Below are 21675 nucleotides of genomic sequence, written 5' to 3' on the forward strand. Positions count from 1 at the left end.
TTTGGGTGTAACCTTTCTTCGGGACTGGGGTGGGTGTAGGGGGAGCTGCCGATAAAGGAGGGTGGGGGGAAGGGTGGTGAAGTGGGGATAGGTGAAGATAGGTAAACGGTATGACCTGGTTTGTCAATGGGAGGAATGGATCCGGCTGGTACCTAGGAGTGGTGGAAGGGAGGGGAAGGGGTTGGGAAAGGAGTTGGTGGCTGGGAAGGGAGGTTATTTGAAATTGGAGAAATCAGTGTTGCGTCATCTGGGCAGTAGGCTGCCCAGGCAGAAGATGAAGTGTTGTCACTCCAATTTATGGCTTGGTTTGTTGTGGCAATGGATGAAGTCAAGGATGGTCATGTCAGAAGGGGCATGGAAAGGGGAATTACAATGGGTGGTGACTGGGAGATCTGGTCAGCTCCTGCAGATCCAGCTGAGATGCTCGGCAAACTGCAGACCCTAGATATACTGTGTAAAAGAGTTTTTCCTCATCTTGAAAAGACATGTTTTCCTGCTCACTTTAAATCAATGCCCTCTGGTTCTTGATCTTTCCTCCAGCGGGAGTGGTTTCTCTCCAACTACTCTGCCAAGAACGCTAAACCTTATCAAGTCTCTTCTTCATCTTCAAGGAGAACATTTTCAATTTCTCCAAACTATACAAGTTGCTGATGTCCCTTATTCCTGGAACAATTCTCATCTACCTTTTCTAAATCTTCTCTAATGTTTTTGCAACCTTCCTGAAGTGGTATTCAGAATTGGACATAGTACTCGAGTGCCTGAAAGGAGGGTTTATACAGGTTCACCATAAACTCCTTGCTTTGATACTCTATGCCCCTATTTATAAAGCCCAGGGTCCCGATATGGTTTGTTACCACTTTCTTAACCCATCCTTCCATCTTCAATGATTTGTGCACATATAGTTTCACCTGCATCAGCTCTTGCACTCCTCCCTTTAGAATTGTACCTTTGGTTTAAATTCTCTCTTCCATTGTTCTTCATATCAAGCTGAATCACTTCATGCTTTTCTGTATTAATTTTCATCTGCTATTGCATCTATTTTAACAATACCTTAATTTCTTCTATCTGTTTTTGTTTAAAATATTAACATTTGGCAGTTTTCCTACTCTTCCAGCCTGTGAGAACTGGGACTAAATTAATTTACTTGACACCCCAACTAGCCAAAACCTTGACTGACAACTGTTCTTGTTCTGAAAGCCAGTCAATTTAAAAAATAAGTTAAATCACTGAATACTAGGTTACAGAATGACAAACACGTATTTTCATTGTTAGTGGGCCAGTGGAAATGCGTAACTTATTATCTGCCAAAAGTGGTGTTTTGACTGTTATGTTAATGTATCCATAAAGTCTGCCAGTTAGAGCCTAGTTGTTTTGATCTTAGGCTGCTTTATTGCAGAATGTGTGTGACATCTTATGTTATGTAAGTGTACATTGTGTGTTAAGAATTTGGTAAAGAGATTAAATCTTATGGAATTTCACTATATTGACTCATTATCCTCGGCAGCAGAATACCATTGCCATTCTTTACATACTTGGATTAATTAGAGGAAGAAGAAAATGATATTGAGTAAAAACTTTGGTGCCAGAGGGGAAAAAAGCATCAGATGATAATCTAAAGAATTTAAATTCAAATTCCACAAGGGTAATTTTAAAATTTGAATTCAATTTTTGATATAATAAACTCACTGCACAGAAAAAGACAAATCTGAAGCCCCTGTTTTGATATTTGATGGATAAACCTACTTCTAGTGTTTTTAAAAGCAACTGGCATTATTACAACACTATTAAACACAATAGAATTCCCACAGTGGATGCAGGCCATTCAGCCCATCAAGTCCACGCTGACCCTCTGAAGGGCATCCCATCCAATTCCTGTAATGTTGTATTTCCCATGGCTAACCTACCTAACCTGCACATCTTTCGAATGTGGGAAGAAACCCATGCAGACACAGGGAGAATGTTAAAGCTCCACACAGATGGTCACCTAAGGGTGGAATTGAACACGGGTCCCTGGCACTGAGAGGTTCTGGAAAAAATACTATGCTGCTCTGGAAGAAAATAATATAGAGATGGTGGGATAGAAATTCTGTGTTGTTCTTCCAATCTAGCATCTTAATTTCATGCAAATAACTTTATGCAATATTTCCAGAAGTTCTCCTGAAATAATGGCAGGAGATCAGGAAGACCCATGCAGAAATCTTGACCTATTATTTTGTAAAATAACAAATATTAATGGAAAATTAAGTTGTAATTGAATTTCTGTGTTCAAATTATACTGTCCAGTTTTGATCTCACTTTATGAGGCATATAAAAATTATTTTTTCCAGGATGTTATATTAAATTTAATATGAAGCCACAAACACTGAGTGCCTTTGTGTTTACATAGCATTATTCCTTTTTGGAGATGTTATGTCTAGAATAGTATGTACTAACACTTTAAAGCAGAAATTGATGAATTTACAATATTAAATAATAAATTGTGGTATTTTGAGTATTTTCACAGTTCTCAAAAATGCCATTACTGAACATCTGGCTCAATTTAAGAAGGAATAATAAATAGGCAAGATGTTGCAGTATAGTACATTGAAGATTCAGAACACTGTACCAAGTATTGGAACATGGGGCTACAAAAGAGAAAAAATACATGGTAGTCAATCTCCTTGGCCTTAAGTTCTGGGTTTCATCACATAACTCTCTCCATTGCATTTCCAGAAACTGAATATTCTTTTTGAAATAAGAAAATCAAAGCTGCAAGCATTGCTCCAGATTTCATCATTCCATAGCCAAGTATGGCACTCCTTGGTACATCTTTATTATACATCCCAGAATTCTGTGTGCTTCTTTGATAGTCTGGGAATACTGTACTGCTAAAATCCAAAGATCTCTTTCTTGGTCGAACGCCACAAGTAAATCTCAGTTTTGCACATAATTCATGTTTGTTTCCCATCTGCCAATCCTGGAATCGTAACATTGTTCAGCATTGTGGAACTTTAATTATTAATTCTGTATAAATCACTAGCCCGTGATTTGCCCTCTTCCTAAACAGTCCTCCAGTTATTAAACACAATCTTCTCCACTCAGTGGACTAGAATTTCATACAAGAGACTGAAGATCTTGTCCGTTGGCTAGGGAATCAGCAAGGGGTCTGCCTCACCTTCTTTGGGGAAGGCCTGCCCTATTAAGCGACAGTCAGGCCTTCTCTGTGATCAAGGACCCTGGAGGATAGAAATTTAGCCCCCAAGAGCTACCTGCCAATCAGAAGCCAGCAATGATCACTGCTACCAGTGTCACCAGAAGGCCAGTGGTAGCTGTCCATCAGAGACTCAGGATAAGCAAAGGACCCATGCTCAGATTTGTGAAGGCCGGATCAAGATTGCAAGGGGGGTGCCACTGGAAAGGGGGTGGCAGGGGGTTAGAAGTAGGAGTAGGGCATGGGTCTCAGAGAAATCACCTGTTCTTTATGCCAGATCCCTTGATCAGGCACTGAGTACGTGACAAAAAGACACCCTCCCCTAAATAACCACTATAAACCTCACCCGAATAAATCCACTGATTCTATGCAGTAAGTTTGAGCATTTTCAAATTCAGCAAAGGAAGATTCAAAAAAGCAAAAAAAAAATAATATTAATGGAGTGGCACAATGGCTCAATGGTTAGCACAGGGACCCAAGTTTGATTCCACCCTTGGGCGACTGTCTGTTTGGAGTTTGCACATTCCCCATGTGTCTGTGTGGGTTTCCTCTGGGTGCTTCGGTTTCCTTCCTCAGTCCAAAGAATGCAGGTTCGGTGGATCGGCCATGCTAAATTGCCTGTAGTGTCCAGGGATATTTAGGCTAATTGGATAAGGAATAGGGAATGGGTTACAGGGATCGTAGCAAGATGGAGGCAGAGTAAGACACAGCAGCCAGAGCTCCTCTGCTCCACCAGTTCTTTTTTTCCTGTTTTCTGCCTTTTTTTCCTCCTTTCTGTGTTTGACTTGGACATGCCCAGAGGGGAATGGAGGAGCTGGCGAGCTCCAAAGGTGAATCCCAAGTAGAGGCTGGCATAGGGAAGCAGTCCTGGAGCAGGTTTGTTCAGGAAATCGATTCAGGAGATCAGTGCGGTGAAGCAGTCCCAGACTGGTCCGTGGAAGTGAGTCCTGGAGACAACTTACCTTGGAGCAGCTGGTAGCTGGTGCGGAGCAGGCTGGAGGCTTGGAGTGGAACGGGGAGTGTCATCTGGCATGGGCGGCCAGATCATGTGTAGAAGTCCCTGCACTGATCTATTGCAATGTAATGTTTATTTGTAATTTGTTTATCTGACTGAAATGTCTAACCTTTTAACTATGTCTTATTTCCTAACTTATACTATGAATCGCTGTAAAGTAATGCAATTACTTTTCTTTTTTATTCCTCTTTGTATATCTAAGATTTGTACCTAGTTCCTTTATTCCTAAGATGGCGCCATAAGAGGCAACCTTGTAAAACTTTTAAGTGTACTTCTGTACTTGAGTACATGTGACAATAAAGGATATTCAACTCTATCCTACACTATTCATAGGGGGGGCTATAACTGGGATGCTCTTCAGAGGATCAGTGTAATCTCAGTAGGCCAAATAACCTGCTTCCACACTGTAGGGATTCTATGTAACCCTAAATATGAGCTGGAGTTTTCAGACTCTGCATGGTGATTACCCCATCTGCCTACTTAAAGAACTCAGTTGGTATTAAAGTGGGAAGGAGACAGTCTGCAGTTCAGTAAGGCCCCTGCAAAATTAAATACAGCTCCCCCATCAACCCCAACCACCTCAATGATCATTTGATTACTGCCAAGGGAGATCTGCTAATAGGTTAAAGACAAATTGAGCATTGTTGAAATTGTTATTGTTGTCTACTATCAATAATATCTTGAGTTGTATTTTTAGAATACAAGTTAAATCATGTGCTGTCTCGTCAAGGATTTTTGTCTAATTTGTTTGTATCTGCTGTTGAAAATATGTAGCAGAGGTCTGACCTAACTAAAGAATAATTCAGCTGTTATAGTAGACTAAGATATGTTTTAATCTGTTAGAAACCATTTATAAGGAAGATTCAGGAAAGCAAGATATTTTGATGTGGTGCAGAGCATGTGCTTATTACTCTCAGAAAAATTATTTTAGGCAGAGATTTGATTTTCTGAGTGTGGGTGATGCTAATGAACGTGCATTTATTGGACAGCCTAGTTATTCTAAGAAGGTTGTTTTTGAATGTTTCCTTGTAGTGCTTCAGTTCTTGTGATGTTATTCCTATAACTGTTGGTCAGGATTTCAAGGGCTTTGACCCAGTGATGAATGATGAACATATATGGCCGGATTTTTGTGGAGTCTTGGAGACTCTGCGCACCTTTCCAAATGGTGTGCGGGAGTTGAGCCTGGGATTTCTATTTCTTATTGTTCCAATTTTGTCAGGAGAAGTAGCCCACAACCCGCATTCTTGACCCAGACAACTCCACTGTGCAAATAGGCATCTCCTATTTCCCTGCAATTCTTGTGAAGTGAGATCAGCTTCACCAGGACTCATAATTCGTAGTCTCGATAAGACCCATTTCAAAAGATTATTTCAAAAGATCTTATCTATGTTTCCCCATCCACCCCCAATATCCCTTTTTACCTTCTGTGTCAACCCATTCCCCAACCTGCCTCAACCTCATTGTGCAAACTCATCGTTTCCAATAATGCAGTCTGTAAACCTGCTATGGAAGAATCCCTACAGTGTGGAAACAGGCCCTTGGGCCCAAGATGTCCATAACGACCCCTCCGAAGAGTAACCCACCCAGACCCAATCCCCTACTGCTCTACATTTACCCCAGACTAATTTAGGTCTTTTTCAACTCCTGAGGTTGACAAAATTAATCTGAACACTATGGGCAAATTTAACATGGCCAATTCACCTAACCTGCACATCTTTGGATTGTGGGAGGAAACTGGACCATCCAGAGGAAACCACATAGACACAGGAGGATGTGCAAACTCCACACAGATAGTCACCCGAGGTGGGAATTGAACCTGGGTCCCTGGCATTGTAAGGCAACAGTGCTAACCACTGAGCCACCATGCCGCCTCACCTGAGAGTAATAATGACATTTGTGGTTAAAAGCTTAAAAACAGCCATTCATAACTTTCTTGAAAAACATTGTTGTTATTGCAACCCTATAAAACTTCTAACCAATCATATATTTAAAGCATCAATAACAACACTTATAAGTACCCTTTATTTTATGTAGGTAATATTGAGCTAGCAATAAAGATTATCACATAAATAAAACTTTCAAACTATCATTCAAGCACCTTTTTTCCCTTTTGAACATCTATTTCAACAACAAAAGCTTTTACACAAATTTGTGAAGTGGGAGAAGAGATCAGCTGGGATAATATTAAGAGGCATTGACTTAGCCAATGGTTGGAAGCTCTTGGGATATATTCCCGTTCCCTGGCTTTATTTCCTGTTGTAATTCGTTTGTATAAATGGTAGTTGGTATCTCCATCTTTTACAACAGGCAAACTCAGAGAAATGGTAGAGATCTCCATCATTTCCACTGGAATATTGAAAATAATCTAGTGAAAATAAGCAAACACCCAGGGATTTTGATGCCTAGAATATTTGCATAGATTGGAATAATCTTGCTTGAAGCTTTGCAACATTTAATAGATTCAGATTGAAGATTTCTGGTATACACTAAGTCGGTGAAGGTCAGGATTACTTCTAACTCGTATGGGTAGTTTGAAAGCTTTTGAATCTGGAGTGATAAAAATATGATGTGTGGCACGTATTTGCTGTTGTAAGAACCTTATTACTGCAATGTCCACCAAAATTACAGGGGTGCAACTCTGTTAATGGTTCAGTTTTTAAAACTTTGAGTAGCTTTTCCACGTGGCTCCAGTTTCAATTTTCAATTCCTGTTGAGTTAGTGGAGCAATGATAGGGATTCTATAATTGGCCCAAGTTATCCATGTTAAGGGGAGATAACATTGTTCAGGATTTCTTCATTTGATTGCTATTTATCAGTCTCTGATGGTAGTTCTTGAAATAATGGTCCAAACAAAAAGCCAATGCGCCCAGCAGAGTCGGGACGATGATATAAAATTAATAGTGGAAAAATAATCAGGTTTTTAAATTCTTACAATTAACTACACTTTCAAACAAAAGATTATTTTGCATAATTAAGCCATTAATTAATCTTACTTTCACATCACGCTCCATGTAACTTTGACTGGTCCATCAATTCTAATATGTTTCACTTGCTTCTATCTAGCACAATTCAAAATACAAAGCATCTGGTGAAAATTGATCAAGGAGCTTTCAGAAATCTACCACGACTACGATACTTGTGAGAGAATCTAATTTGCATTTAATTCTGAGAAGCATGTTTCATTCATTGCTGTTTATATTTGGTGTACCAACTGTGGTTCATGTGATACTAACTGTAATTCAATCTTCATTTTCATTTATGTCCTGGTTCACAAAGACAGAAAAACATACATGCAGACAAGGGATGTTATGTGGCTTATGCGGCTTCTCCATATCTTCATCTACAGGAAGCAGAGACCCTAACATTGTTCTTTAGGTCTCCGTCCTTCTGTAATAGGCACAACTTCAGCTGACTCTCCAGGGAAGCAGTATAACTGCTAAGAATGGTCCCTAACATCATTTGCCTGGGAATTTGGCCAATCTCCCACTGTAACTTAAGAAAACTGGGAAGATTCATCAAATCCCGAAGGAGTGAGCCCAGAGGAGGTTTACAAGAATGATCCCAGAATGAGGAGTTTATCGTATGAGGAGTGGTTGAGGACTTTGGGTCTGTACTCGATGAAGTTTAGAAGGTTGAGGGGAAATCTCATTGAAACTTATGGAATAGTGAGAGGCCTGGATAGACTGGATGTGGAGAAGGTCTTTCCACTAGTCAGAGAGACTAGGACCTGTGGGCACAGTCTTAGAGTGAAGGGATAACCATTTAGAAATGAGATGAGAAGGAATTTGTTAAGCCAGAGAATGGTGGATCTGTGGCACTCGTTGTTGCAGAAGGCTGTGGAGTCCAAGACATTTAGTGTATTTAAGACAGAGATACATAGATTCATAATTAGTAAGAGAATCAAGGTTTATGGGGAGAAGGCAGGAGAGAAACATATAATGATGATCAAATGGTGGAGCAAACTCATTGGGTTGAATGGCTTAATTCTGCTCACCAGCATTCTCCCCGTAGCCCTGGTAAGTGGAGTTGAAATGCCCATCAGCCATGATTAAATGGCGGAGTGGACTCGATGGGCCGAATGGCCTTACTTCCACTCACCAGCATTCTCCCCGTAGCCCTTAATTCCTTGTGACATCAAGAATTTATCAATCTTGGCCTTGAAGCCATTTAGCATCCCGGCCTCCACTGCACTCCGCGGCAATGAATTCCACAGGCCCACCACTCTCTGGCTAAAGAAATGTCTCCACATTTCTGTTCTGAATTTACCCCCTCTAATTCTAAGGCTGTGCCCACGGGTCCTAGTCTCCTCACCTAACGGAAACAATTTCTTAGCGTCCACCCTAACATAACAATATAATTCTATGGCAGAGAATGTCACCATTCAGCTAGTTGCATCTGTGCTATCTCTAACTTAATCATTTAGTGCTTTTCACCAAACATAGAATTTCTTCATTTTTAATAGTTATCCTCTCATGTTGTGTATTCATTTTGCATCTTTGTTTCTCATGACCTTTTCCACGATCTCTGATAAAGTAAACAAATTCTCCTTCAGTCTTATGGTGATACAATTTAATTTTCGAATTCCTACAGTGTGGAAACAGGCCTTTTGGCCCAGTAAATCCACACCGACTCTCCAAAGAGTAACACAGCCAGACGCATTTCCCTATTACTCTACATTTCCCCCTGACAAATGCACCTAACCTACACATCACTGAACACTATGGGCAATTTAGCATCGCCAATTCACCTAACCTGCACATCTTTGTGCCTGTGGGAGGAAACCAGAGCACCCAGAGAAAACCCACACAGACACGGGGAGAAGCTTCATACCGACAGGTGCCCGAGGCTGGAATTGAACGCAGGTCTCAAGCACTGGGAGGCAGCAGTGCTAACCACTGAGCCACCGTGCCGCCCCAGATAATTTATGCATTATCTGAAACACATCAGTATGATGACAACACCCAGCTACACATCTTCAGCACTTTTCTCAACCTTTCCACTGTCTCTAAATAAATAGACTGGTTATCAACATCTAACACTGAATGACAGAAATTTCCATCATCTAAGCATTGGAGAGAGTGAATTAGTTTTCTTCAGTCCTTGCCACAAATTCCATTCCATAGCCACCTACTATTTCCCTATATTTGGCAAACAGCTGAGGCTGAATCAGATTATTCACAAACTTGAGTTATCTCTGATCCTCAAGATCTAAACACACATTGGTCCTATCACAAAGACCATCTGTTTCCACTTCTTTAACACTGTTGCCTGGAAATAAAATTATCCCAAAACACACTTGGTCAGCCTCCAATATTTTACCCCCATAAAATTGAGGTATTGCTGCACCTGCCCTAAGTAGCCCCAAGTCTTGTTCACCCTTCATCCCTGTGTTCACTGGCATATAGTAGCTTCTTAAGAAATGCACATTGTTTTCAATGCTTTCTATGATCGTGCTCCTTCCTACCTCTGTTATTTCATATAGCATCACACCCCTTCAAGATACTTATGCTCACCTGATCCTGGTCTTAATTCCTCCTTCAAGAAATGGTTGTCAAAGTCTGTCTCTTTGAGTAAGCTTTCGTTATTTGCTCTATATTTCCTCGCATGGCTGGTTACAAGTTTTGTTTTCTAATGGAATTGTGGAAAACCTTGAAACATTTTATTACTTTAAAGGCGCTATGTAAATATAATTTGCCACACTTGTTTTCTGTCATAAACATCGCCTTATCCATGCCATGATATATTTGGTTTAATTGCAGATACCTTAAGTTTATCATATGGTACCTTATAAAATTTTTATTTTATAAGGTACCGTATGAATTCATGTTATTGAGATTTATTGCGATTAGTCATTTATATTCTTCAAACCAACTACATAAAGTTAGTCAGTCATGATTTACCTTTTACCAATTCATACTGGTGTCCTAATCAACACATTCCTTTCTGGGTGAGTATTAGATTTGTCCATATTATGATGCAGCATGACATGCAATAAAGAAAATCGAGCATTGTGACCAAAGGCGTCTGATATTAGAGGGTGTGAAATAACATAGGGAATAATTGTATATTCTGATGTAAGAACTTACAAAGATCTAAGATAAGAGATGGTGAAGGAACTTAGCTATACTGCCGTGTTCTCTAATACTTTTCATGAGGTCAGCAAGCAGTTTCAAAGAAAATTAGGATCCATGGCTAATTAAGCTACAATGCTGGTGCAAAAACATGTTGTTCTAAGAGGTGTTTGCTTTGTTAAATGTTCTTCTTAAATACTTCTGGACATGATATCAGCTGAACGATATTAATTCCTTCAATGATAAATAGCTAAGTCATTAGAGAGAGGGAAAATAACACTAAACGTGAGATATAAAAACTGAGAAAGCTGGAGAAACTCAGCAGGTCTGGCAGCCTCCTGTGGAGAGAGAAAGTTCAGTATGACTCTTCTTCAAAAAGTCATAATCAGACTTCATACAATCCCTACGATGTGAAAGCAAGCCATTCAGCCCAAACCAATCCTCCAAAGTGCATCCCACCTAGAACCACCCTATCCCTGTTACCCTGCAAATCCCATGGCTAATCCACCTCACCTATGCATTTTGGACTGTGGGAGGAAACCGGAGCACCTGGGGGAAACCCACGCAGCCACAGGGGAGAATGTGAAAACTCCACACAGACAGTTTTCTGAGGCTGGAATTGAACCTGGGTCCCTGGTGCTCTGAGTCACCATGCCACCCATAAACTCAAAACATTAACTCTTGTTTCTCTCTCCACAGAGGCTGCTATATCCACTGAGTTTTTAAAGCATTTCCTGTTTCTATTTCAAATTTCCAACATCTGCACTATAATGCTTTTTCTAAATATGAGAAAACCTTCTTAAAGATGGGTGAATTTTAAACAGTTCTTGCTGTTACCTTAATTTAGGAATTTCATTAAAGGTATTTCCCATAGCATGTATCTTCTTATATTTTTGTAGATTTGTATTTTTGTAATATTTTAAGGCCACCTAGAAGTTAAAATTAAACCATTTTATTGTACTTTATGTGGTCATGTGTGTTTTTCTTTTAAATTCCTGCAAGTAATGACATGAATATCAATTCATAATTATTTTCTTAAACCAGGAGCATTTGTAATACTGGAATAGGATTTTTTCCTGATCTGACACACATCCACTCCATTGCATTCAATTTTATTCTGTAAGTATCCTTACAAAGTTACCAATATGCAGTCAGTTTGCTATAACACGTGTTTCTTCAGCGCTAATCGGCTTTAACGTGATTGAAGAATTTTGACCATTATTTGCAGAATGTGAACTTTCCTTTCCTTATTGGCTATAACACAATTTTAGCCCCATTAGTTTAAATGGCATGGCTATTGCGCGATTTTCTTATAAAGCAAGATCACACAAGAACTGAGCTATCGTGTTATATCAGAACCGACCGTGATTTAAATGAATCTGCCGGGAGGGAAAGGTGAGATTTCCCCTTCTAAAGTTAAAGAATTTAGCATTGGCAATTATACATTTGAACTCTTCTTTTCAGCATTAAGTAGTCTCCAACCAAACACTGGAAGAATCTGACTGACAGCATCAAGTTCCCTTTGATGTGCTTAACCACCTCAAATTGAGAAGATTCACTAGAGAGAGAGAGCACTATGTAACCTTCCAATTCTTGCACTGGTCACTGGGGTGGTGCTGGAAAAACACTTTTTGACTCTGATCTCCAGCATCTGCAGTCCTCAGTTTCTCCTAGGAGTGTCAGACAATCCTGTTCACTTCAGAGTTGGCTCTGAGGAAGTTGGATCATAATTAAGCACTTTCCATGTGAAAAAAAAAGGTAACTTGGTGACAGGATATCTGTCTCTGTGGAGTTATTTCAGTGGCGACAAGGGTGGGATTAATGGTTTAACCATGCAAAAGAGAAAAATAGCTGAAACTCAACTGGGCTTCAAACAGGCGCTACAACTGGATTTATCATTGGGAATGCTACAAGTAGAGCATATGAGTTACAGGGTTTTCCGATGGAAGTGGATACCTTCGCCAGTCTGACTGAGCTTGGGGAACACCATTTGGGTGAAGGCAATTGCATAGCCTCACCCAAGACATATCCTGATCAGAGGAACTTTAGGTCAGCCCACAGCAAAGCCCGAAAACAAAGCCAAGCCTCAGACAAACGTGAAAAGTTTCTTCAGTATCCAGGCCAGCAAAGCCATTGTTGTTGCTGCCGGTATATGGACTTGAGACAGCAGAAGAGTCCGACTACAATTAAACTGAATAAGAGAACGCATAGGCCGGCATCTAGGAGAGTGCACACCCTGGAAAGCCCACCGACGTCTGGTGTGGAACAGTTAAATTGCTTAGCAACATCCAAATCAGAACTAATCAAACTAAATGTCTGGTTAAATGGTCACCCGGTTCTAATAGAGGTTGATACCAGCACTGTCATTTCAGTGATTGCAGAACCAGTCTTTAGCAAAATTTGCACTGGACTTCAACCTTCAGGTTTGCTCAAGACCTCGGCTGGGCTAAGAGCCTATAACGGGGAACCTTTACAGATTTAGGGTACAACTTCATTTCCGGTCTCTTATGAGAAGCAGGTGGATCAGTTATCACTGAATGTAGTAAAAGGTATGGGCCTAAGCTTGATGGAGTGACATTGTTGGAGAAACATTCACCTAGATTGATTAGATTACCTACAGTGTGGAAACAGGCCATTTGACCCAACAAGTCCACATTGAACCTCTGAAGAGTAACCCACCCAGACTCATTCCCCTACCCTATATTTACCCCTGACTAATGCATCTAGCACTATGGACAATTTAGCACAGCCAACCCATCTGACCTGCACATCTTTGGACTGTGGGAGAAAACATGGGGAGGATGTGCAAACTCCACACAGACAGTCACCTGAGGCTAGAATTGAACCTGGGTCCCTGGCACTGAGAGGCTGCAGTGCCAACCACTGAGCCACCATGCTGCCCTCAACATTTTTCCATTAGAAAATGGATACCTGAGTGAAGTCCTAACTAAATGCTCAGAATCTTTTTGGTAAGGTCTAGGGACCATCAAAGCAGGAAAGACCACCTTGCATGTTGACCAAGAAGCAATTCACGATTCTGCAAGGCCTGCCCAGTGCCGTTTGCTTTACAGACAAAAGTAAAGGCAGAAATCAGAAGGCTGGAAAGCGAAGGAATAATCAAACCAGTCAAGTTTGCAGATTGAGCACGGCCAGTTATACTGATTGTGAAGCCCAATGGGTCAGTTCGCCATTGTGGGGATTTTAAGTAAACAGTAAACTGCTTCTCACAGCTGGATAAATACTCAATCCTTCACATAGAGGATTTATATGCAAAACTGGTGGGGGGGGGGGGCGTCGTTCTTCATGAAACTGGACATGAAAGTCATGCATATCTGCAATTGCAGTTAGATGGGTATGCGACAATTAATACCCATAAGGGATTCTACCAATATATGAGACTGCCATTTGGGGTATCATCAGCCTGTGCAAATTTTCAGCAAATAATGGAGAACATTTTACAAGGTCTACCCTAGGTCGCCATTTATCTAAATTATGTGCTAATAACAAGGAAACTAATAAGGAGCACTTAGAGAACTTAGACATTTCTACCAGACAGGCACATGCCTTAGAAGTGAAAAATGTGTGTTCCCAGTGACCTACTTGGGCTGCAGAGTTGACAAGACTAGGTTACACCCGTTGAAAGATGAAGTAAGGATGATCAAAGGTGCCCTTGTACCCTGTAAAGGGGCTGGTGAATTATTACAGAAAGTTCAGACATAACGTCGCCTGAAGCAGCATCAAGAACGCCAGTGCCGAACACAAGATTCCACTAAGCAAAAGAAACAGTTTGTTTCAGGAGATGAAGTTTGGTGTAGGAACCAGAGAATGTCCCTGAATTGGTACGAGGCACGGTCAATACAAGGTCAGATTGGTGACGTATAAAGATCAGGTAGGTGACGTTCCTGAACACAAACGTGGACCATATGAAAGCTGAAATCTCACAAATGGTGTGGAGCAAAATTTGCCCAGCTCTTTGACAGCCTTTTCTGACTGTTTCATAACCCATGGGTTCTCCTTCTCTGTCAAACATTAAAGATACCTTAGAATCTGAGATGGTCACAGTAAGTGTTGCAGCCTCAACACCTTTGCTGCCTCAAGAAGAGAATGAATTTCTTCCAAGACAGCGAGAAGTGAGCTATGGTGCATTTCATGCCACCTGTACCCAAGGCAGATTTGGAGAAACTATAAGAAAAAGAACCAACCTATGTCTGCAGACTGAGAGAAGAAATGTAGTGATGTAACAAGGTCAGCCAGGTGGATCTCATAGAATATGAGTACCCTGACTGGGGCTATTAATCTTGTTCAATCTAGGAGCCCTGACTGACAGATATAAACAGGAAGGTCAGAGGTTCTGTTCACTCTGAGAGCTTGTTCTGGCAGAGCTAGATCAGTGTCAAAGACTCTCCATGTGTAAATAAAGGGTGACAACAGTGACAGGATAGCAGCCACTGTGGAGTTATTTCAAATGGTTTAATGGGTGTTTTCAGAATCAACCACATTCGTATGAGTCTGAAGTCACAGCAAGTCCCCAGAACAAGCATTGGCATTCTTAGTCTGCCCTGCTTAGCAGCAGACAGTCTTTCTGAAGATGTTGGAGAAGTGGAAGATGGCATTATTATAACCTGGAGGTCCTGGTGGAGGGGGTGGTACTGAGGAAGACCAGCAGAAGAGTCCACAACACCAAACCAGGTGAGCCTACTTCAAGGTGGCCACTCGGGTCCTTGAAGATCCCAAGATGCAGAGGAACAGCCAACAATGCCCACGGAAGGTCAATGACCTTCTCTGCTCTGCCAGCTCTGTCTGCTCTGTCAGACACTACCCTCTGCTTTCTCACACTCACTCTACTTCTGCCACAGCACCCACTTTCTGCCACGACTCATACTCTGCAACTCTCACTATTATCTGCAACATTCTCCCTCTGTTGTTCTCAGCACACTCCAGTATTCCAGACCATTTATCATTTGGTCTCCGCACACCCACTCACTTGATCAGGGCACCTCGTCACCTAATGATGACTTGCACAAGCAATAACAGATATGCTATCTACATTTATCTCATTCAAATCCTCTCTTTCTGTCATTAGCGGAGAAGACAGCACATAATAGGGCAGAAAGACCCAGATAGGTGAATGGATTCTGGACATCAGACTCCTCACCCCATCTGAGAAAGCCCTGGCCCTCTCAGGAAAAGACTAAGACCACTCCTGTGGGGGTGCAGAGACATCTATGTCCTGCTAACCAAGTAAGTTCATGTTGCATTCTACTGCAACTATCACATTAGCCCCACTGTCAGTGACAGTCACTGCACACTTCTAACCATTGGTCACGCCACCTTCTTTCTCTTGTTTCTTGCAGTTATCAGTGGGATGTCCATACCTTGGTGGAGAAATGTCCTGTTTTGCTAGAAACCTCTCCTCAACCTCCTGCACCACTGACCTGTGCGGACACCTTGGTGAGAGGCTTAAAATGTGAGAGACCACAATCTAGTGAACACCCCACATGCAACAGTCCTTTCGCTGGTCAAGGAAGAAACACCCTTGGCTTGCTAGCATGTAGAGGACTGCAGGTGACCTTCTCAGCCCTACATAGGTGTTGACAACCAAGAACTTCATTCAAATGCACAGGGGGAGGCAGGAGGGTCAGAATGGTATGTGAGACACAATGGTCCTCATAGCCCAGAGGTTGCAGGAGTGCAGCTATGCTATGGGGACCCAGGTGCTTCAAGCAAGGGGTCATCTGGCTGCCTCCATGGATGGGTTGCTGGTTGCTATGGACAGTCAAGTCCAGCACCCTCAAGGTCAGCTGGACAGGCACACCCACTTGTACTCCATTGCCCCTCAGGATTGAAGGCATAGGGACAGGGAAAATGGTGAGCATTCCAGTGGTGGTCCTTCCTTGCAAAGAGATAAGGCAATGCCTGGGGGCAGCTGGCCCCAGGAGGAACCATACACAGGCCTCCACACAAGAAACTCCAGAGAGAGCTGCGCCTTCACCATGCCTCTTCCTGCTCCCTCAAACCCTCTGGCAGGAAGACCCTCCAGCATACCATAGCTATCTAGACACAAATGGCACGGGGTGCCCAAACAAACCTCCAGGGCCAATGGACTCCGATGCCACGCAGACTCACTCCACTCCAACTTTGGAACCTGGACAAAACCAAGATGTTCTGGGAGGGAACGAAAGATAAAAACCTTTTGAGTGCACTTTGGTGCCACATGGTGACATTGCTCTGTATATAAGGTATCACATTTGTATAAATATGCTTCATTTTGCAATACATTTGTTTGTTTGATTCCCTGTGTAAACGCAAATGCTGTGTTAGCATGATACCCAACTTCATGTCCATACAGGCTGTAGCATGGCATTATGCTCATGTTGGAATCCTACTGCAGCATGTGGAAACAATATGAATAGGCTGTATTTAGGGCAATGTGTTCTACTGAGACTATTGCCCTTCATGTAAATACATTCTATTAGTTCCTTGGTCTCTACGACCAAATGTATTGGTGGTCAGCAATGTCTGGGGCAGGGAAGTTTTGAGTACACCAAGAGACAATGCACCAAGGTGGCTGAGTTTCAGCTGTCTATGCCTTGTCTAATGCACGGGTTTATGTGCAGTGTTTCCTCTGAAGGTCCCTTACATTATTGGGTCTGGTAGACCCCTCTCCCAGAGGTCAAGACACTTGCCCTGCCCACTCTGGGTGTGGTTGCAACTATTTTCTTCCCTGTTACATACTTTCGATATCCAGCATGATGGAAGGTGACAGTGATTCCTTTTTGGCCAGTGGCTTTAAGCCTTCACCACTGTGTTGGTGAGGTATTGAATATCTGGATCCCCTTCCTGAAAGCTCTTCCCATAAATCTCATTGGCTTCGCACTCTCTGGGGTCCCCACCTTCACTGTCGCTGGGTCAAAATCCTGGAATTCCCTTCCTAATGGCATGTGGATCTATTCAGAGCACATGGACTGCAGTGGTTTGAGAAGGCAGCTTACCACCACCTTCTCAAGGGCATCTAGGGATGGGGAGTAAATTTTAGGCAGCCAGCGACTCCTATGTCCCACAAAACAATAGAAAAAAACCCAAGTGTCGGCATGAGCCTCTGGCTACCCACCTTTTCCACTGCCTCACCTCCATCCCAGCCCCTGGCACATGAGGTGACCATTGCCAGTTGGGTTCTACATTGACCTCTCTTAAAGCCAGGGTACTCCTGACTTCCCCCTACCACATTATCTCATTCTCATGCACACTATCCTACTCATTACCCTGCATAGTATCAGAGGCTGCCCTTGACTTACTGTGCCAGAACCTTGACTGATGGTTGCATCAGTGGTCTTTGATGAGGACCACTCCCCTAAGACATTGATACATGGCTACTTGCTTGTTGTATATGCAGTGTGATTGCTGCATAATCTGCTGGCACATGGTGCAGGGGTGAAATTGATGTGCCATTATGCTATGCAGTGAGATATCCACACTCCCTTGTCTAAAGACTTTTGCCTTGAAAGGCAAGTTGCTTGGTCATGTGACTGCACTAATTGGCACAGCATGGCTAGGCAAAACATGGATGCTGAGAGAGTGCAGGTGGATGCTAAGTGAGAGAGCGTGAAGAGAGCAAGCAATAGTCTCGAGTTACGGCTTGTCCAAACTTGCTGCCTGTCCTTGCCTTAACCTTTCAATGTTAAATGGTGCTGGTGTGTCTACTTCTCGAGCATCCTACAAGGGGATCAGAAAGGATTCTTGAGGATCGTGGCAAATGTCAGTTTATCAATGTCTGTGGACAAGGGGTATGTGTGGCCAGTGCCCACAGATTGTTCCTGAGATGTTTAGTGCTGACTAATATGGAAGTTCCTTGCAGCCAGCAGTGAGCTGACATCATCATATACATGCTCTGACATCAATGCCGAGAAACTTAACATCTACTTTGTTTGGTGCATTTGATAAAACAGGAATATGAATATTAGAAGTGACTTGTGCCATCACTAAGGCATTTAACAATTAGGGGCTTTCATCCTCCTTAATTAGCAATTCGCTGCTGTCTATTGAGAAACCCCACTCAGTGCTTGGTGGAAGCATAAAAAATGATGTGAGATGGATCCAATGTCAAGGTGGAACTTGTCCGCTTTCTCAAATTATTCTGCCACATTTTTCTCAATAGCTCAGGTCATTCATGCCCCTGTAGAATTCTGCCCATGGTCACTATTACTGACACTAGCTTTTTCATTCTAAGTTGATTTTAATTAATTTTAGGTGCAGTGTGGGATTTGAAATTGTCCCTCAGGAATCATCAGTCTGAGAGACTCGAGCTGAGTAGGTCAATAACATAACCACAGCGGCAGATTTATTTTGCCAATCTAAAGCCAAAATATGGCCAGTTTTGTGCCGAAGATCGATTTCAACAGAAATGAAACAAGTTAATTTCATTTACTTTAGAAAAAGTACAATTTCAATGAACCTGGGCAGGATCCAAGGCAAGATTCAAAACATAATCCCAATGATGAAGAAAGATCCTGATTTTTGTTCCTGGATTTTACCACAGAAGGAGAAAAATTCCTGGCTCTACCATTCAGATGTTTAAAAATGGCTGTCTGAACTTTCCATTTTCTGTGAATGGCAAGTGCAGGCTAGATATTAAGAAAGGGCAGCTGACCTGGAAAACTGGAAGAGGATGCCCAGTGCATAGGCGAGATGGGTGAAAAACCTGCCTAAGTTCAAGAATAAGAATTAACACATTCCCCAGCCTCATCCCTCACACTGTATACTCCATCCTTTGCCAAATGATACCAACTAGTGGCCTGTACCTGACCCTCACTGCCCCCCACACCCTCCATGCCACTTACATCCCTGTACTTATCCCTGGCCCCTATAGTCCTGATGGCAACTTAGTAATCCAGGTAATTATAGACCGGTGAGCCTGATGTCAGTGGTAGGGAAGCTGCTGGAGAAGACACTGAGGTTTAGGATCTATTTACATTTAGAAGAAAATAGACTTATCAGTGATAGGCAATATAGTTTTGTGCAGGGAAGGTCATGTATTACCAACTTAATAGAATTCTTTGAGGAAGTGACAAAGGTGATTGATAAGGGAAGGGCTGTAGATGTCATATATATGGTCTTCAGTAAGGCATTTGATAAGATTCTTCATGGTAGGCTGATGGAGAAAGTGAAGTCGCATGGGGTCCAGGATGTACTAGCTAGATGGATAGAGAACTGGCTGGGCAGCAGGAGACAAAGAGTAGGAGTGGAAGGGAGTTTCTCAAAATGGAGAACTGTGATCAGTGGCGTTCCACAGGCATCCGTGTTGGGACTACTGTTGTTTGTGATATACATAAATGATCTGGAGGAAGGTATAAGTGGTCTTATTAGCAAGTTTGCAGATGACACTAAGATTGGTGGAGTAGCAGATAGTGAAAAGCACTGTCAGTGAATGCAGCAGAATATAGATAGATTGGACAGTTGGGCAGAGAAATGGCAGATGGAGTTCAATCTGGACAAATGTGAGGTGATGCATTTTGGAATATCCAATTCAAGAGCGAACTATGTGGCAACTGGAAAAGCCCTGAGGAAAATTGATGTACAGAGAGATCTGGGTGTTCAGGTCCATTGTACCCTGAAGGTGGCAATGCAGGTTGATAGAGAGGTCAAGAAGGCATAAGGCATTCATTGGACAGGGTATTGTGTAAAAGAGTTGGTAGGTCATGTTACAGTTGTATAGGACTTTGGTTTGGCCACATTTGGAACAATGTGTACAATTCTGGTCGCTACATTACCGAAAGGATGTGGATGCTTTGGAGAGAGTGCAGAGAGGGTTCACCAGGATATGCCTGATATGAAGGGGCTATCTATGAAGATAGGTTGAGTTGATTAGGATTATTTTAATTAGAAACATGGAGGTGTACAGAATCATAAGAGGTATAGATAGGGTGGATAGAAAGAAGCTTTTTCCCAGAGTGGGGGACTCGATTACTAGGGGTCATGAGTTCAAGGTGTGATGGGAAAGGTTTAAGGGAGATATGTGTAGAAGGTTCTTTACACAGAGGGTGGTGTGTGCCTGGAACGCGTTGCCAGCGGAAGTGATAGAGGCGGTCACGTTGCATAATTTAAGAAGTATCAAGACGGATACATGACTGGGCAGGGAGCAGAGGGATACAGATCCTTAGAAAATAGGCAACTAGTTTAGATAGAGGATCTGGATTGTTGCAGACTTAGAGGGCTGTAGGGTCTGTTCCTGTGCTGTAATTTTCTTAGTTCTGACACATTCACAAGCAGCACAAGATGCAAAAAGCACATTCAGAGCTTAATAGCACAGTTCCACAAATATGCAGATGTTGTTTTGTGGACATTGTTGCTTGATTGATATCCTGAATTTCCCGCTTAGCATCATTAGGAGAGCACCATCAGCACAATGATTCATTTCATGATCACTGTTCACATCAATCTCTCAGATAATAGGAATAGACAATATGTGTTAGTGCGAACTATATCCAGGGAATGAACTACTATAATAAAAGAGTGAAATAGTGAAGCAGGCATCATAAATTAGATAATAATTATATTGTTAAATGTAACTGTGTTGTTAAGTGTTAAAATATGCACCAGAAAGCCAAATTAGTCAATTTCCCTGCTATATATTAACTGTGCATCCAGCATACACATTGAAACTAGTGGGGATATAATTTTCAACTACTAGCTGCTTGCATCTTATCAGACAAATAGGCAAACAGTAGTTGAAAATGCAGTGGTTGAGAGCAAGGAAGCACTTCACCCTACATCAAAACCCAAGAGTTGTTCAATGCAATTTTTAGGCAATCTTGTAATCTGCAAGCAGCCTGAGACAGGCGACATGGTATTTGAACATGTAAAACTGGGTCATTGTGGTATGGCTCCGAACACATCTCTAGATGCAAATAGCTGGGGCATAGGCTAAATACATTCTACCAACTCGTACCAGGCACCGAACCGACAGTATAAAAAATGGTCCTTTGAAAGACTGCTGGAAGCTGCAAGGGAGGCTTTTGATTTCTTTTCATATGCCCCAGAGGAATTGGCATTGACCTTTGTGTTCCCAAAAAATATCCTCCAACATGCTGTTGGCCTATTCGAAAGCATTCCCCAAGATCATACCCTTTCTTGCAATCCCCTGCCTGCCCTTCACCTTCTTCACTGACTCAACAGATTTTGCCAGTTTCCTAAAGCGGTCAGTGAGAATTCTGGAGCTTATTAGAGACATCACAAAGAGACTCGGGCATTAAACCTATACAAGCTGGTCAAGGAAAATCTGCTTTATCAACCTAATGCCTGCTTTGAGCCATAGACAACTGCTGTTAGATGCTAAAAGTCAATTTTTTGATTATATTTTCTCAGTGATTTACACTGCTCGCATTAACTTTCAGCAATCACAG

General features: G+C 42.0%; 1 protein-coding gene across 1 annotated transcript in view; it reads left to right on the forward strand.

Annotated features, from left to right (window-relative positions):
• The window catches only part of LOC122553174 (lutropin-choriogonadotropic hormone receptor-like), a 111154-nt gene that overhangs the window by 59188 nt on the left and 30291 nt on the right, over positions 1-21675 (forward strand). The window contains exons 4-5 of the mRNA XM_087990964.1: positions 7269-7343; positions 11321-11395. Coding sequence (XP_087847090.1) covers positions 7269-7343; positions 11321-11395 — 150 coding nt within the window. The remainder of the gene's footprint in view (positions 1-7268; positions 7344-11320; positions 11396-21675) is intronic.

Source organism: Chiloscyllium plagiosum, unplaced genomic scaffold, assembly GCF_037043375.1.
Source record: "Chiloscyllium plagiosum isolate Xiang-an unplaced genomic scaffold, Cpla_swu_hap1 HiC_scaffold_10, whole genome shotgun sequence".
In the NCBI taxonomy this organism is placed as follows: domain Eukaryota; kingdom Metazoa; phylum Chordata; class Chondrichthyes; order Orectolobiformes; family Hemiscylliidae; genus Chiloscyllium; species Chiloscyllium plagiosum.